Source organism: Syngnathus acus, chromosome 11 (assembly GCF_901709675.1).
Source record: "Syngnathus acus chromosome 11, fSynAcu1.2, whole genome shotgun sequence".
NCBI classification, from domain to species: domain Eukaryota; kingdom Metazoa; phylum Chordata; class Actinopteri; order Syngnathiformes; family Syngnathidae; genus Syngnathus; species Syngnathus acus.
This window is the reverse complement of record NC_051096.1, coordinates 7,425,324-7,443,445: the sequence shown is the minus strand read 5'-3', so window position 1 is coordinate 7,443,445 and position 18,122 is coordinate 7,425,324. Positions and strand designations below refer to the sequence as shown.

The window sequence follows — 18,122 nt, the reverse complement described above, 5'->3', positions numbered from 1 at the left end:
TTAAATACTCTTGTTTAATACTTGGTCAAAGTGTTGTCGGGTAATCAGACAGATGTCAAACATTTCAATTTATTGATTTTCTTACATATAGGCTTATGAGGTACAGAAAATAAACAAAAGTGCTGAAACAAGGCTCCATCAATCACCAACTGCAAAAGTATTAGCAACGTCAACATCTGGCAACAGATACAAATCAAACATTTAAATAAGTGATGAGGCCTTTCGAGAAAGGAAAACGTGGGACAACTGGTGGTTGGTACTGAATTGATTAACGGGGGGGTGAAAAAGCAGTGAGATACGTTTCGGGGAGGAGAGGGCTCCTGAGGTTGTTACATACAACAAGATATAAGCCACAAAAGCTATTCCTGAGTGCTGGCCAAGACAGAACATGCTAGTCGGAGCTATTTTAAGTTGCCTCTGGACTGCGGGGAGCAACGAGCATGCAAAAAGCAATAACAATTGGATCATTAAGAAGCTTCCTTTCCCACCGAGACGGCGGTGGGCACAGCTCCGGGGGCTTTTAATCACACTAATACGACGTGGCCACATTCAGCTCACAACCACCAGGAAGGCCCCCGTCAGCTACGGTAACATAAACTAGCTCACACTGAACACAGCTCAGTAGGAAAATAGAGTATCAAACTTTGTTGTTAAATGACTTTTTTTCTTTTTTTTTTTAAAGCCCAAGACACAGAAAACGCAAACAAGGAGGCATTGTTGTGTGACAAAGTGTTCCATGTGATCCATGTTCAACGCTGCATTTTATTATTTCCTTTTTATTAACAAAAATAGAAGCTTTGCGTTATCCCTGGAAAAAAAAAAAAAAAGCCAGTCAGCTTTATGATTCAAATTGATGGGTGGGTAAGTATAGTACACAGTTCTGGTTTTGGTTCAGAGGGGACCACACAGAAACGGGCTACTATGTACACGTAAGAGTATCGCCTGCAAACTTCGAAAGGCTTTTTCTGGAGGAGTCCACGGCCAATGAAAAGAAACATGTACAAATTGATATACTGAAGTTTTCATTCATTTCATTTTTGGCTGCTTCCCATGGCGCACAGATTCTAGTTTGGAGTGGCATAAATAAATTCAAAGTATGTGATCAGTTGCACTTGAACTACAAATGATGACAGGATTTATTGGGGGGGGGGGGGTATGCAGAATGGCACAAAATGGCACTGATATAAGTTGACTTTTCAGGGAGTGATCCTTCAGTCTGTCGGGATCAGACATCACATGGAGGCCCCCTAACATGATATTGGCTTTTTGAATCAACCTAAAATGTCTATTTGACCTTCTCAAAAGCGTCCAAATATTCACCGCACTTTCTGCACAAATGTTTTCTCCCTCAAAAGTAACCGAATGGCAATATTCCCAACAAGACCTTTCTGTGAATCCTCCAGTCCCCATGTTTGAGGGATGACATTGGCAAGGTACTGTTGATTCATTTATCCAGAAATGATGAAGACTGTTTAAATATCAAATCCTACTGAACCAGGACATTTATGATTTCAGAGACGGCCTTCAGCTACTTTTTTCTAGGTTGCCACTGAGACAATGGAAGAATCACAAAAAGGCAATACTGGAAATGAATTTGTCAATACACGAATCAAAAACCATTTGGGATTATCGGCTATTAGATGATTGATTAAAAGGTCAAATGAAGTTCACTTGGAAAATTGACAGTGCATTTTAGACATCCTGAAATTTCACTCCAAAGCCCGATATTCCTAACTCGTATCGCCTTCTAAATCACTCCGAAGCTAAATGTGCAAATCACAACCCAAAACAAGAAGAAAAAAATCCACCGGCGCAACTCCAACGTATCCAATGTCCTTCATTTGGTTTTCAGGATCGCTTGAGCTGCGCCAGCCTCTGCAGCAGCTGCGCCTGCTTTGCCTTCAGCTGCTTCCTCTCCTGCGCCTTCTGCCGCTCGCCGGCGTGCAGCTGTCGCAGGTACTCGGTGGCCCGCGTCAGGATGGCCACCTTGGGCGTCTTGGCGCAGTCGGCCAAGCCGGGGATCTCGTCCCGCAGCGACAGGAAGCGCGAGCGCAGGTCGTTGCGGCGCTTGCGCTCCAGGAAGTTGTGAGCCTTGCGACGGTCCGTGTCCTCGCAGTCCGACGACTGGGGGCTGGAGAGCGGCGGCGGCGGCGGGGAGTGGGGCGGCGAGGACGAGGAGGAGGAGGACGAGGAGCAATGGGGCGACGACGGCGACGAGGTGGGCGACGAGGCGACGAGATCGGGCGACTCGGAGCGGGCCGTGTGAGACCGCCTGCAGTCCAAGTTTGAGGGGGCGTGGCCAAAGCGGGGTTGGTGATAGTGCTGACCCGGTTGGTGGTGTGCCGGGGCTTCGTGCCGGACCCTCTTCCGGGGCAGGGGCGGTTCCGCCGCCGACGGTGGCAGCGTGTCTGGCGAGGGGGCGGCGTAGTTGTGTTGCTGCTGATGGATGGAGATGTGGAAGCGCTTCATGCAGGGGTCCAAAGGGTCCGCCCGCACCGTTATGGTTGCAGGTTTGCGGCGGTTAACCAGCCGGCGGGGTTTGCGTCGTCGCTTGTGCTCCACCGTCACCACGTCGATTTCCTCTTCGTCCTCGTCTTGATCATCCTCATCATCTGGGATCACAACAGAGACCCGATTTAACACAGTGAACCACCGCTCAGAACTAGCTTTTTTTTCTCCTCCCAGCCCAAAGCCCGGCGCTGCTCAGTCTGCCGCTGCCGCACTGACACAATTGGCGCGGCGGCGTGTTGAATGGAGGAATGCGGCAACAAGTCCCCTTTGTGACATTCCACGCGCAATTATGCACGGTCTAATTTCAACATCACATGCTCGCCTACTTACCGAGCTCGGTCATATGGGTTCAGAGAGTGGAAATGGAGAAGGAGGCCTTCACTTTAGCATGGTCGGTGACTAATTTGCTTGGAACGGGCTCGAGGCTTCTTCCCTCCCTGTCGCATGTCAATGACGACCTATCGAGTTGGCGCCGTGCGCAAGACGCCACTGCAGAGGTGCGCCGTCGTAAGTCAGTCCGAAGGAACAGAGCGGGGAGAGGGAGCAGCTGGTCCGCTGGCAACGGGCCAAGCGGCAGATGTTCAAATGGGCGTGTCGCCCCCTCGGAGCATGTGTTGCATGCACCAAGGTAACGCAATGCAGTCATGTGCCACACATGCAATTCTTTTTTCCCCCCGCTTGAGCAGAGCAGCAAAGCTAAATAGACTAGATGTTCCATGAAATGAACTTGTCAAAAGGCAACATTAATCTAACAATGCTTATTATAATAAGAGTCGTACTTTGTTGCAGTGCCGAGCTACACTCGCATCTTGGTTGCCTTAAGAGTTCAAAATTAAACATGCGTTACCATGGAGCACTTTTCCACAGCAGTACAAACTACAATTTAGCTTGTTAGCCATAATGTAAACTGGCTCCCATTGGATTTTATGCAAGACTTAATTCTGTGGCTTAAATCTATTTTTCCCCCATGGAAATCCCCGCCCACACACACCCATTTGTCGTCATATATATTTTATAATCGAGGAAAATAGCACCGTATTGTAAAACAGAGAAAATAAAACAAACTGTTTATCGAAAGTGTAATTAAATGGAAAGTCACACACACTGTACGGTGGTACTTTCATTTGTTGAGCCTTTCAGGGGCGTGGTCAAGAAAGGCCACGCTGCAGACCCCCACCGCTAGAGGGCGACAGCACACTTCACATCTTACAGTCACCTTTTCCTTCCTTGCAGTGGAAGAAATGTTTGCCAAGCGCCAATAAAATCCAAATACAATGGAGGGGGTAGGCAGCCTTGTTTTGAGTTGTTTGCAAGTTACGTGAAGAGCGTTTGTTGATATAAAGTACTGTTGATGGAATCTTTCTTAAGAAAAAAACATAGCTGGTTTTTAAAGGCATTTCCATTTTTTTTGCTGTATACACTGACCTGATGAGTTGGTGTGGGACTCGGACCCAGAAGACACTTGCTTCTTGCAGCCTCCGCCCAATGGGAAGGTGAGCACAGCGGCCGGGTCCACGCAATCAGCCACCAAACAACCGAGAGGCAGCGTGTCAGCGGGTACACCCTGCGCTCTCCCCGGGGATGTTCCGGTGACTACTTTGGCGGTAGCCGGGGCCACCTTGGTCTGGCAGGGGTGGCAGCGCTCTCCCACCACCCTCTCCAGGTGCCGACCGGCCGAGAACCCGCTCCACATGCAGTCCTGGATGATGATGGAGCTCAGGTTCCCCACCGAGTCTGTGGCCGGGGTCACTTTGCAGGGGATGTCCTGCTGTTGCTGCTGTTGTTGCTGCTGCTGCTGCTGCTGCTGCTGTTCATCCTCCTGCCCCAAAAACTGCGACACCCACTCCAGCTTGTCCCCAAGTGTGGGGCACACCAGTCCGAACCTGCCTGACCCCTCCACTGCCCGGATGGGGGACATGGGCGGGGTGGGCACCAGCTCAAATTTTTTCCATATGTCCTCACTGGGCGCCGTGGACTTGAAAAAATCCTCGTCTGGGTTGTGATGGTCGTCGTAGAAGTAATGCTGGTAGTGGTCCAAGTGGTCCATGTCCCAGCTGTCATAGCGGGTCGCGGCGGAGGAGCTGATGCCCGGCATGGAGGCAGTGGAAGCGGGAGGGGGGCTCACTCACTGTTCCCTCAGTCTGCAGAGCGAGAGAGAGCGAGAGAGAGAGAGAGAGAGAGAGGAGCACACTTGGACTGAATTCCATTCATGTGACCATCATCAAATAACTTCAACCCCCATACTTGTGCATATTTTCCAATGGAATAAAAAGGTAAGCCAGTCACTGATTAGGTAAAAATAACAACAACAACAAAAGTGTGCCTTTTCCCCTCGCGGAGAACTTTCAAGTTTCGCAACAGAGTTTCATTACATAACAATGTTTTATAGTAGTAGACGGTGGCATAACAGAGTGACTGCTAAGAGGGAGGGGACGCGGTGGGGGCACTGTTTGGTCAGCTGATCAGCAGAAAGGTGATTAAATTAGACTTCGGATGATCAATTAGAGACGCAAACTTGAGACCCGGTCCGCTTCTCTTATTAATTAATTAAACAAGAGTGCGATGAGCTCAGGCGCTGCAGCTGGGGAATTCAATTACCGTCGGAAATCGATGTGGGAATGAGTTGAAATTCTGAAATGTTGATTTATTCATTTATTTCGGTATTTATTTATTTACCTGGTATGCACGTTGAAAAATCTGCGTGCTCCTTCATAAATCCTGCGTAAAGAAAACAACCACAGCAAGGAGCGTCAAATGGCGCATGCATACGGGTCGCTATTTCTCGTTTTCCTTTTCTTTTTTCTTCCGCCTGTCTTGTAAACGATCCTCAAACAAATCGAAACTTGCCGCAGTAGTCGCGTAAGGTCCGCCTGCCTTCACTTTCATTTGCAGACTGGCGCGCTATGTGATTTACGGGGAAAGGACGCTTGCCTATTATGCATAAGAGGGCGTGTCGTAGTAGAGAGGCCACGCCCACAATTTAAAGGGACAGTACAGCATAAACAAATGGGCTGCTGCTGACAAAAATATGGGAGAGAAAACCTGAATAGTTAGGAGTTTTATCATTCTAAAACATAAAAAATGTTGAAATAATAGGAGGAAAAAATGATATAATGATTTTGAAATTTAAAATAAAGTTGGAATAGTTTGAATCAGTCTGTTATTGTTTGTATTCATCCTAAATTTCATACATGCTTAATTTGTGTGTTTTTTTTACTACTGTGTGTCACTAGTAATACAAACGATGCATACTTGATTATCTAATGAAAACAACAAACAAACAACAGCTGTACTCAACAAATGCTGACCCTTGTTTTTCTCGCCACATGAAACCCTCAAAGTGAGTCATGGAACTTTGGCACGCGCCGGCCGCTCAAGCACGACAATTGGCAAATATCCCAGATATAACTTCTCCTCCAAAGTTCATCAACAAGCAGACAGCAGGGAAATCCCATCGTAAACCCCCCAAATCTCTTGTCATTGCTTCTCAGTTCCTCTTCTCGCCTTCTTGAGCCGTCTCGGCTGATCAAAAAGATCTCGACATGAAACCAACCCCGAGACATTAGAGAGTGAGATTAGTCTCACAAGGGAGATGTCGAACTAACCGAGTGAAGAAACACTCCGCCAGCGCTCGATTTCCCAGTCAGCAGCGCTTCTCCCTCCTCAGCCTGGCTTTTTCTTTTTCTTTTCTCTCCCTTTTATCTTGTGTGAAGCACTTACCGTATTTTCCGCCCTAAAAGGCGCACCGGGTTATAAGGCGCACCTTCAACGAACGGCCCATTTTAAAACTTTGTCCATATATAAGGCGCACCGGATTATAAGGCGCATAAAATAGAAGCTATACTGCAACAAACTGAGGTTGACTAGGGTTGCGGTATGCATCCACTAGCCAATAACCAACGAGCCCTCTGTAAACAATCGCGTTTCTCAAACGATCTCCTATAAAATGATCGGAACTGACTAAAGTTCGATCTAACGCATTGGTACTACTTACCTATGTTTCCCTTCCATATCGATCCGTAGATTTACTCGAAACATTAACAGAGCAGCCTATTTTCACATGAAATAGCCTGGTACGTATAGCAGCTATCGTCATAGCATTAGCCATCCGCATAGTCCCACGAGTCTCAGCTCGCAATCTCCCATGAGCCTCAGCAAAGTGTAAACAATCGCGTTTCTCAAACGATCTCCTATAAAATGATCGGAACTGACTAAAGTTCGATCTAACGCATTGGTACTACTTACCTATGTTTCCCTTCCATATCGATCCGTAAATTTACTCGAAACAGTGACAGAGCAGCCTATTTTTAAATGAAATAGCCTCGCGGGTACAACAGCTATTCGGTGACGCCCCCTGACTACAGTTACCGTAATGTTGGGAAGCGATGCGACCTTGTAATTTACTAGTCGTACTAAAACGTACTGAAACATTTTGGCAGAGCACTGTGTACAACCAGTATGGATCAACAAATTCATCAATTGATCCATATATTCAAGATGGCGGCGCGTGCATACGCAGCGACCTCTCTCTGTCCCGCTCGAACGGTGTTTTGTTCGTCAAATGAGTGTTTGACCGGCAGTTTTGTGCGTTCGTCTCGTCGTACTGAGTCGTGCTACAAGTACGGCAGGAAGGTTCTGCTCGACATCGGCGAAAGCGACTTTTGTCGAGTTCTGGACTTTGATGCGGGGACATTAAAGGCGCTCGGACTGCTACGTCCTGAAGCGTCGCCGGACTCGTCTGCTATTCCTCCCCCGGTTGGGAAGCGTCGAAAGCGGTGTGCGAGGAGGCTGAAGAGGGGCAAGCGTGGGGGCGTCCGGGCCAGGCTGGCGGCCAACCCGGCTCGCCCGGCCGTGCCTTCCATTCTTCTGGCGAATGTTCGATCGCTGGACAACAAAATGGATTACATTCGCTTGCTGAGATCTACGAACCGGACGGTGCGTGACTGCTGTGTGCTCGTGTTCACTGAGACTTGGTTGACCGTCAACATTCCGGACTCGGCTGTACGTCTGGAGCGGCTAGCGTGCTATCGGGCGGACCGGACCATTGTACGAGGGGGGAAATCTCGTGGAGGTGGAATATGCGTCTACATCCGTGACGACTGGTGCCGGGACTCTGTGGTGGTATGCAGGCACTGCTCGCCACTGGCGGAGTTTGTGATCATTAAGTGCCGTCCTTTTTACCTGCCGAGGGAATTTACCGCGATTCTGCTGGTCGCGGTTTACATCCCGCCTTCCAACATCGGAGGCGACAGGGTCGCGGCTCTTAGTGAACTGTACCAGGCTGTCAGTGACCAACAGACAGCGCACCCTGACGGTTTCACCATCTTCGCTGGGGATTTTAATCATGCTAATCTGAAGTCTGTTTTTCCGAGGCTTTACCAGCATGTTGATTTTCCTACGCGTGGCGACAGCTTCCTGGACCTGGTCTACTCTTCGCATAAGGGAGCTTTCAAAGCCGCCCCCCTCCCCCATCTTGGGCTTTCTGACCATCTCACTGTTATGCTTTTGCCCGCATACAGACAAAAGGTGAGAACATCCAGACCAGTTCGCAAGCGGGTGCGGGTGTGGCCTGAGGGTGCCTCTGATGCGCTTCGTGACTGCTTTGGCTCTACCGACTGGGACGTGTTTAGGAGGGCGGCCACTTGCGACGGTCGGGCGGACATTGAGGAGTATACTGACTCTGTTTCCTCCTACATCGGGAAGTGCATTGATGATGTGACACACTCAGTATCCGTCGTCACTCGGGCAAACCGGAAGCCATGGCTGACGGGGGCTGTCTTCAGGCTGCTGAGGGCCAGGGACAAAGCCTTCCGGGCGGGGGATGAGGCTGGCTTGAGGACTGCGAGGGCCGACCTGTCCCGGGGCATCAAAGAAGCGAAGAGGGCGTTCTCGGGCAAAATTACCGCCCACTTCAAGGACAGCAGGGACGCACGGCGCCTTTGGCAGGGCATTCAGACCATCACGGACTACAAGCCCGCGACGCAGGGCTGTGATGGCGACGTCCGTCTGCTCAATGACCTCAACCGCTTCTTTGCTCGCTTCGACGCTCTGAACAGCACTTGCCCGCTGAAGGCCACTCCCCCTTCCCACGAGCTGCCCCTGTGCCTCTCCGCCGACAGCGTGAGGAGGACGCTTGCCGCTATCGACATCCGTAAGGCGGCGGGCCCGGACAACATCCCGGGTCGAGCGCTGAAGGACTGCGCTGGTGAGCTGACGGGTGTCTTCACGGACATCTTTAACACTTCCCTGCAGCAGGCCATCGTCCCGTCGAGTTTCAAAGCAGCCACCATCGTACCTGTGCCGAAGAAGCCTGCTCCGTCCTGCTTCAATGACTACCGCCCCGTGGCACTTACGCCCATCGTCATGAAGTGCTTTGAGCGGCTTGTCTTGGAGCACATCCGGTCAGTTCTCCCTCCCACCATTGACCCCTTCCAGTTTGCGTACCGAGCCAAACGGTCCTCTGAGGATGCCATCTGCTCTGCCCTCCACTCGGCCCTCACCCACCTGGAGGGGAAGGACTCGTATGTGAGGTTGCTGTTTGTGGACTTCAGTTCTGCCTTCAACACCATTGTGCCGCAGCGTCTCATCAGCAAACTTGACAAGCTGGGCCTCAGTACCGGCCTCTGCAACTGGCTACTGGACTTCCTCTGTCAGAGGCCACAGGTGGTACGTGTTGGCGACAAGATCTCCGCCAGCATCACACTGAGCACAGGGGCCCCCCAAGGCTGCGTGCTCAGTCCGCTGCTCTTCACCCTCCTGACGCATGACTGCGCTGCCACCTGCAGCGGCAACCGCATAGTGAAGTTTGCTGACGACACGACTCTGGTGGGTCTCATCACCAAGGGAGACGAGACTCAATACAGGCTGGAGGTTGACCTTCTGACCGCGTGGTGCAGGGACAACAACCTCCTGCTGAACGTCGACAAGACCAAGGAGATTGTCGTTGACTTCCGGAAGGGTCACGCCCAACACCTGCCGCTGACCATCGACGGTGCTGTGGTGGAGAGAGTGAGCAGCGCCAGGTTCCTGGGGGTGCACATCAGTGAGGATCTCTCCTGGTCCACCAACACCGCGTCGCTGGCGAAGAAGGCCCAGCGCCGCCTGTACTTCCTTCGGAAACTCAGGCGAGCGGGGACTCCTCCGGCCGTCATGACTACTTTTTACCGCGGCACCATTGAGAGCGTCCTCTCCAGCTGTATTGCTGTCTGGGGTGGCAGCTGCACTGACCAAGACTTGAAGGCCCTGCAGCGCATTGTGAAAACGGCTAGTAAGACTATTGGTGCTTCTCTCCCCTCCTTGAAGGACATTTACACCTCCCATCTCACTCGCAAGGCGACCAAGATTGTGAGTGATGTGAGTCACCCCGCTCACTCTTTGTTTGAACTTCTGCCCTCTGGGAGGCGGTACAGGAGCCTGCGCTCCCGCACCACCAGACTTTCCAACAGCTTCGTACTCCAGGCTGTTAGGATCCTGAACTCGCTCCCCCTTTCAGCGTAGCGTCCTGTTCTTGCTGTATGCTCACTGGCTCGGTTTTGCCCCTCATATTATTGGTCTGTTTTTATTCATCGCTCATTTTATTTTATTTATTATTTATGGTTTGTGCCTTCTTGTTTTTGTTTTGTGTCGCCTACTTGTATGTCTCGTCACCGTGGGATGGAGGAAACGGAATTTCGGTTTCTTTGTGTGTCTTGACATATGAAGGGATTGACAATAAAGCTGACTTTGACTTTGACTTTGACTTTGATATATAAGGCGCACTGGCCTATAAGGCGCACTGTCGGCTTTTGAGAAAATTTTAGGTTTTTAGGTGCGCCTTTTAGGGCGGAAAATACGGTACTCGTCTTCAGCTTGAATTTGTCATCAAGAGTAGGCCTAGATGGTGGTAATGTGAAAAGAAGTGTCTTCTAAAGAGCTCATCAAAAAATATCTGTTAAGATGAAGAAGACGAGATTTTCGTGTTCCTTTTTGACAATTTTGCCACTTTGACTAAAACTAGATTTCGGGTTGACATTTTCATCCCTCTTCTTCCTACAGGTAACTAAATCAATGGCCCAAATATTTATGACACTAAAAACAACAACAAAAAATGCACTCGAGGGAAGACGGATGGCTCCTCCTCCTCCTCCAGCGTCCTTCCTCATGTCAACTGACCTGCTCCACCCGACTCTGACCTTCTGGGCTGATCAATGGACAGACACCGAGTCTGGGAGCCACCCATCAGCGTGTCTGGCCTTCTCCAGGTTCATTTCATGTAATCTAGGAGACCGCACAGGAAAAAAGACAGCTGCTACCCCGCTGCATGCCGCTGACCTGCCTCCCTCCCTCCCTCCCTCCCTCACACACACACATACATGTAGGCAAAAACACTCATCAAGCAGGGAGGGGATTGGCTTTCATTCCAGATGCTCCTGACATCCATCTACTGCACACTGTGCTTCACTTATACATGCATAGTCACATAACCTTTCACCTCTTCACCTTAATATATGTTTCATTTTCAATGAGACAGTTGCAGGGGAGAAGAAAAAGACTTTCAGCCACACAGAACAACAAATTAGTTTTTTCTCTTCTAACAGTTGATATATTAGTAAATTTGCTCTACATTTGTCATCTGTTTACGTATGTTGCGCCACCGTTTGTGTTTTCATTAAACTAGTGGCAAAATTCCATGAGACGGCATCGTTTTAAAGAGTGAAGAAAAAAAATGCAAACTCCATCTCTTTTCCTAAATATGCCTTTGCTGGAACATGAGTCTGAATTTGAGACTTTCACACAAATCTCCGACTCTAACGGCAGAACGTTTGCGTGAGTCAAATCGAGCAATTACAGTCGCACAATGGCCCGTCAGTAATTGGTGACGGGGATGTTTTCGATTACGAGCAGAAAATCAAAATGAACGATTTGCATAAATACAAGAACAACAAGCCGCATGTAATTAAAGGCTATATTGATTTTAATCAGTGGCGCAGCAAATTGACGGCCGGCTAGCAGTGGAGTAATGATTGCGGGGAAATGAGGTAATAAGAAGGCCAGCGTGCTTCCGTGGGGCGGCTTGTTCGTGTCCCTGCACGGTATCGACGGGTCACCTCTGCGTCTTGCGCCATCATGCGCGACAACCCATCCCGAATTACGCCACCGCTGACTGACTGACTGACTGACTGACTGACTGACTGACTGACTGACTGACTGACTGACTGACTGACTGCTGTTCCTCAGAAAGTGCGGGTAGAAAAGGGCAAAAATTCCATTTGTGTAGATGAGCAAGTGGATGATTTATGCAGGATAATCAACAGTGAGAAGTTCAGAAGAACACAGAGACAAGCACAGAGGTGAACCAAAGGCTCCAGATGATATGAGGAGGGAAAGTAACATAGCGACCCATCAGGGAGGTGAAGCGATAACGGCAAACATGAAGGAAACTATGCAATTACGTAACTGATATTTGGCAGGGCGATGCTATTGAGCATTCTTCGAGCATTGCGCATGAGAAAGGTGTTCCTAATATTTAAGGATTCAAACAGGGGTGTGTAGACTTTTTATATCCCATATGTACAGCGGTACATTGCGGGTGGACATCATCCACGATGAGAGTGGAACGATTAGCGTGGCCAGCAACTGTGCCGCATATGCAAATGCTCAGTCAGCATGGCACAAGACGAACGCCTGCCACACTTTTACGCAAATGTAAGCAAACAAGGGCGCGTCGATAGTGGCTGAAATATTCTTGCCGCCATGTTAGGCAACACAAACATCACCTAGGATATAATCAGTGCTTTGGCGCGTTCCGAGATGGGCTGATTGTTTTGAATGGGTTTAATGCAATACACAGAGAGATACTCGAAAAAAGAGGTGGGTCAAAAATAACCCAATTGGGGTCAAAAAGGTTCCATTATTGGGTCGATTTGACCCGGCATTGTTCAAAAATGGAAAAGAATAGGCTGATCCACTTGTATTGTTCTGTACTAAAGAAAAAATCCAAATTGGGTTAAATAGCATACTGATGATCCACATTTGACTCAAATTGGGTTATTTTTGACAAAACTGTTTTCCGGCTATCTTAAGTGTTTTTTTATATATATATATATATATATATATATGTAAACAACTCGTGTATGGATTGGTCTATTTTTTGATTTGGTCAAGTTTTTGGGTTGCTCCATACATAACGGCACAGAATTTGATGAAACAAACGACACGACTTCCTATTGTCGGTCTAGTTTGATCATCTCTCTCTTTGGGCACATTGCGCTGTTCCATTTGTAAAGCAGAACACGAGGACCCACCGCTAAGTGCGAAAATCACTTGACTCCAAGCTGAACGTCTAAAACGAGGCAGCTAGTCTGCTTTTTTTTTTTTCTTCAAATGTCGTTTCCATATTCAGACCCTCATGTCCTGACGCCACCTGATTTCTCCAAACGTACTCCCTAGTCAGTCTCTCTCAGTACACGGTGTACCCGAATTTAACCAGAAGCAAATCCTATTATGAAATGAAATATTTGACGCATAATCACCGCTTTACCTGGAGAATTCTGCAGCTTTGGAGTCCACTGTCCTCACTTGCCTTTTGAACACAGTGAAGATGCAACCTTGACAAGATGATAAGGAATCGCTTAACAGTCCTTAAAAAACAAAATAAAAAACATTCCGACAATTTCTACTTTTAACGTGCTGTCACATTGCAAAAACACTTTGAATGTGTGCTGCTTTTATCTTTGTTGTGTGAAGTCAGTGGGAGGCAGGACCTTAGGATACACCCCGAAACTCATTAGCCCAAAATCAATCACTTTTTCCCACTGTGAGTTTAGCATGCTAATTTGCTAAGAATCAAACTTTGCTTTGAAGGGCTGACAGAAAGCCAATTATTTTGGCCTTTCAGTTTAAGACTATCTCGAGTGGGAAATAGCTCAAATAAAATCCAATGTATAGACGAATTGATTTATGGGGGTTGAATGCTAATATTAGCTGTCAATGGCACAACTCCACTGGGAACAGCAGTTCAGAAAATTCATAGGTTGCATTTATTGCCTCTCTTAGTTGAGGTTTACGGTTTTACTAAAAAACAAAAAAAAAACCCAGAGGCATGTATTCTTTATTCTCTAAGAAGAGCGATGGAGAAGGAACGAATAAATATCATTTCTATTCATTCCGACCTGGAAAGATGATTTGCAAGATGAACTTTTCGACTTACAAGCGTGCTCACAGAACAAATTCAAATCATATCTCAAGGCAGTCATGGATATTTTGTCAAAGTGTCATTCTCTTGCTTTCACGGGCTTGAAAAAGAATGAACGGGGGTGGGGGGGTTGCTTGGAGAGATGACTGGTTCTGTCGCCTGGAGGCAGAAGACACAGATGGGTGCAGACACATACACAAATCTAAGGGAAGGTTCAAAAGGCTTGGCTTGTCAACTGAGAAGATGGATAGATTGAGGCATCTGTGAGGGGATGGAGCGAAGAAGAGGTCCGCCACCATATCGTCACCCTCATTACAATCACTTTAAATAAATAATATCGCGGCGGCCCACCGAGACGGGCGGCAGCCAGCGGATGTGATAAACGATTTGCCCGCCGCTCCGTCAATTAGACGCGACTCGACTGTGCTCGCTTTAATTTGGCTGGCGAGGCTTTGAGGCGTTTGTAATTCAGATGAACTCAACCACCGGGGAGAAAAGCGCATGTGCGGTTGTTAGGAGCTATGAACGCCATTGAGTCGCCTACGCGTCCGAGAGGAGATGAAAGCAACCTGGAGAGACCGAACTCGCCTCGCTGCTATTCCCTAATTAGGACTAATTGTCTCGGAGAAAAAAAGGGCTTTGGCGTCGTGGGTGTGATTCCCCCACTCAAGGGTGACTCCAAACAAATGGGTCGAGACAAATTAGATCAATCGGTTGTATTGTTTTGCGATGCCTTATTGGGCTCATTACGCTTGCCGTACGCGCTTCAAAATACAAAGGTAACCCAAATTGGGACAGCCAACCCAACATTGGGTCATTTATACCCAGAATGTTGTGTTGGGCCCACAATTGTCTTTCTCACAGCTGAAGAAGACACAATGCTCGATGCAAACAAAAGCAAGTCCTCCCCAAATTGTCCTTGTGACACTGCGGGCAGAAGGCCACGCTGGGAAGGAATGCAAGCCATGCCGAGAATCTTTGCTTCAAGCAAAACAGTCGACAAACTGGATCGTTGCATCACATGGAACACATTCCTGATTCTGCTTATAGTTCAGGCAATTGTCCCAGGATGATTCAAAGCCACTTTCACACCTAATAATAATAATAATAATAATAATACATCACTCAAAGTATTTGTTTTCCTTTTTTTTTGTTCACTTGCTGCTATGCTGATGACATAGTAACATAAGAAGAAGAAGTAAAGACAACACGTCTCGTTGAGCATCAGGAATAGTGTCGAGTAAGGAGTCCAGTGAGACCCTCAGGTTACAACCCATAGAGGTAATTATTGCACTTCAAAGGTTACGACAGCAGAACCTTCCACTTTTACTGGAAGCTTGCCTCCAGCGTTCACAAACAGTATGCATGTTGTGTGTTATCATGCTGTGGGGGCAGATGTAACCACAAGCATCAACAAGGAGCATCCTGTTACATTAAAAAGACACACTCATGTCTTGGGTGGGATGAAAGCAAAAGTCAAAAGTGTCCAGAGTGGAAACTTGTTTTTTTTGCAATGAAGCAGGTTTAACGCAAAGTATTGATTGACAGAATTACCAGCAGATGCGATCGTTGGCAGGCAAGTGATCAGACCCGAGGGGAAGGACTCCTATGGTGGGGCTGTCGACTCTTGACCTCAGGGACTCTCAGCTCTCAGTGGGGGGGCTTCCATTTGTTGGACTTGTAGTGACAGATGTCACATCCTGTAAAAAAGGGGGAAAAAAAACACTAATTCACCACTTATGGGTAAATGATACTGTCGTGAGCAGTAATGCACATCCCATCTGGAAAAAAACTCAAAGTCCTCATTAATGAAACATACAACAGAGCAAATCTATTATTTCAAAAGTGGATTTTAAAACGGTAACCCTTCCCGAGAAATATTAGTCATAAAATGACTTTAGCTGCATCTACTCAAGTATATTTATGTCTGCGTTGGCATTTTTATACGCAGGCTCCTTTCCAACTGCCCCCACACACATTTCTACATGTGTGTGCACATGTTGCACAGGCTCGGTGATGAAGTATCCGCCTCGCATCCAGAGTGGCAAATCACGGTGATTGATCAGCCCTCTGCCCCTCCCATACTCATTTCCATCCAATCCCCCACCCCATTTTGCCCCCCCACGGCCCTGGTGATCAATCAAAGCGTCAATCACACAGGTAGCAATGACAGTATTCAATACTGCCCCCATCCTGTGCCAAGGTTTATGATGACAAAGACAAACTCTTCCCTTTTGGTCCCTGAAGTAATCATGGTGCACATGCTGATAAAGAAGAGGGGAGGGGCGGCGGTGGTGGCGTGAGCACTGGACACAGCTAATGAGCCTCATTAGTGGAGCATTGTCACATGGATTCTCCATATTGTCCTGAATGCCAACACGAGTGAATATGAGCGTGAATAAAAGGAGGAGCAACACTATTTGGACACGAGGAGCGTCACTTTCTCATCGATAGTTGCCGTGGTTACAAGGCTCTGCGCCCAGCCGGGCCCGTTTTGTTCAGCTGTAAATGCCAAGTTGAGGGAGACGTTTTTTGCGACCATTTAAAATCATTCCCAAGAACGACACAATTTGTTACTTTCTCTGATGGTCCTTGGCCCTGTTTGCTAAAAGTGAGCTACTGCTCAACACATTATTTCTTTGCAGCCACAACACAATATGCGAAAAAAAGTGAATACCCATATAAGAATGGATTTTGTTTTCAATGGTGGAGACGGCGCTTCAGGCAGTACTGTTTGCCTGCGCTAATCTGAGCATCTTCTAAATCTCATTGCAGCTCTGCTTATCTTTTGGATTTGATTGATGGTCTTTTCCACCCAGACTAGATGTGGCTGCAGAAACTCGGAGTGGACAATAATACTGCTTGGCCAATAGGAAAAGCCCTATAAAATATCAATAAAAAATACATACATTCTCGTTGTGAAGGCCGCACTTCACTTTACAAATCCTAGATGGAAAGGAAAATGGCGACACAAACAATCTATTAACATCGAATGCAAATAGTATATAAACCAACAGGGGTTTACAGTTGTGGAATTGTGCATTACAAGTGTGAAAATGATGGCTGAGTTTCACAACCTTGGTATGTGTAAGCGCAAGCGTCCCAACATCAACAAAAACAAACTCAAGGTCTTCGCCTTCATACAAGCGTTGCCTCTGTGCTGACTGGGAGAGAGAATATGTGACGTACCGATGCCAGTCAAGGTCCAACACCACAGCGAGGAGGGGAAATGAACATGAGGACTTTTTTCAAGCTACACAGGCGGTACAGAATGTACAAAATAACAGTTCAACAAATAGCTTGTTCTAAATTGGGGGGACGAGATAGTGTAGTCACAAGTGCGTGGAGCTCTGCTGCCGCCTGCTGGTCAAATCGAATTACTACAAAAACAATAACAATCGTCAAGATGTAATTTTAGATACACTACAGTAGAAGGCAGCAGAGTTGCTAAAATGCACAAAATATGATAAATTGACTAATATGGTTGCACCCCGAATACTAGTGTATATAAACCAATAAATATCACTCTTGCAGGTAATTAATGTGGATTAAACTGATGGAATATTTTAGATGACTGTATCTGATGTGTAATTTTTTTAATCACACGGACAAAATGTTCTATTTATTAGGGGGGAGTGACAGGTTTATCCTAGCTAACACAGAGTCCCAATTTCAACCCTGGAGGGCACATATTGCCCCTTACATCAATACCTATGGACAACTCAAAGTCTGCAACTGAGCCCAAACTGAAACCAAGAACTTCTCCAAAGCGAAGTCGACATTGTGACCATTGTGCTACCTAACTATAACTTGACCTATATGAATTGTGTCAATGTGTAACAAGGTAAGAAGGAACAGGAAGCAATAAATGTCTATATTATATCTCCGGACAAACAGAGATTGCTCACAGTTAAAGATAAGAGTTTACTACTAAAGATAAATAACGTTCACGGAAGGAAAATAACAACACTTGGGGAAAATTTGTGCCATATGACATTGTTGTAAAAAAAAAACGTTTGCACGTGTCAACTGGTATTGAACCTTCCAGTTTGTCCCGGACAGTGCACACACAGAATGCGTCACTGTTTCCATTCTGAAGTCAAATAAGCCTCCGAGTGCCTCCTGAGAACATAACCATACACAGTGGATTTCCACCAGACCCAGCTCCTCTTATCTCGTCACATGACGAGTCGTTGAACACGACTCAAAACGCGATCCGACACTTTACAAGACCATCGAGTAGAAGCACCTTCAACTGCCTGACCTCAAGCTAAATCATTACCCAGGCGTGACCCTGGTGCCGACTCCGGAACATGTTTGACTCCATTCAAAGTCTATCTGTCAATGTCAGCAAATAATCACTTATTATTTATTGTGTTCCGGGATGCACCTGTTGTGTTCCCGTATGCCACATTCTTTCTCACCATTCTTTTCCCAC

At 47.4% G+C, this 18,122-nt stretch overlaps 1 protein-coding gene across 3 annotated transcripts; it reads right to left on the bottom strand.

Annotated features, from left to right (window-relative positions):
- Nucleotides 1–51: 51 nt before the first annotated feature.
- On the bottom strand, nucleotides 52–16,868 carry myclb (MYCL proto-oncogene, bHLH transcription factor b). 3 transcript variants are annotated; one of them, XM_037264347.1, is made up of 5 exons: nucleotides 16,762–16,868; nucleotides 15,239–15,384; nucleotides 13,031–13,120; nucleotides 3,937–4,652; nucleotides 52–2,612 (listed from the first exon to the last, which is right to left on the bottom strand). In XM_037264347.1, exons 4-5 carry the CDS (start codon nucleotides 4,604–4,606, stop codon nucleotides 1,849–1,851), a joined length of 1,434 nt encoding a protein of 477 aa, XP_037120242.1. In that variant the 5' UTR covers nucleotides 4,607–4,652; nucleotides 13,031–13,120; nucleotides 15,239–15,384; nucleotides 16,762–16,868; the 3' UTR covers nucleotides 52–1,848. The 3 variants fall into 3 exon arrangements, with proteins under 3 accessions (XP_037120242.1, XP_037120243.1, XP_037120241.1); XM_037264348.1 differs by lacking the exon at nucleotides 13,031–13,120; XM_037264346.1 differs by lacking the exons at nucleotides 13,031–13,120; nucleotides 15,239–15,384; nucleotides 16,762–16,868 and adding an exon at nucleotides 5,188–5,542.
- Nucleotides 16,869–18,122: the final 1,254 nt, after the last annotated feature.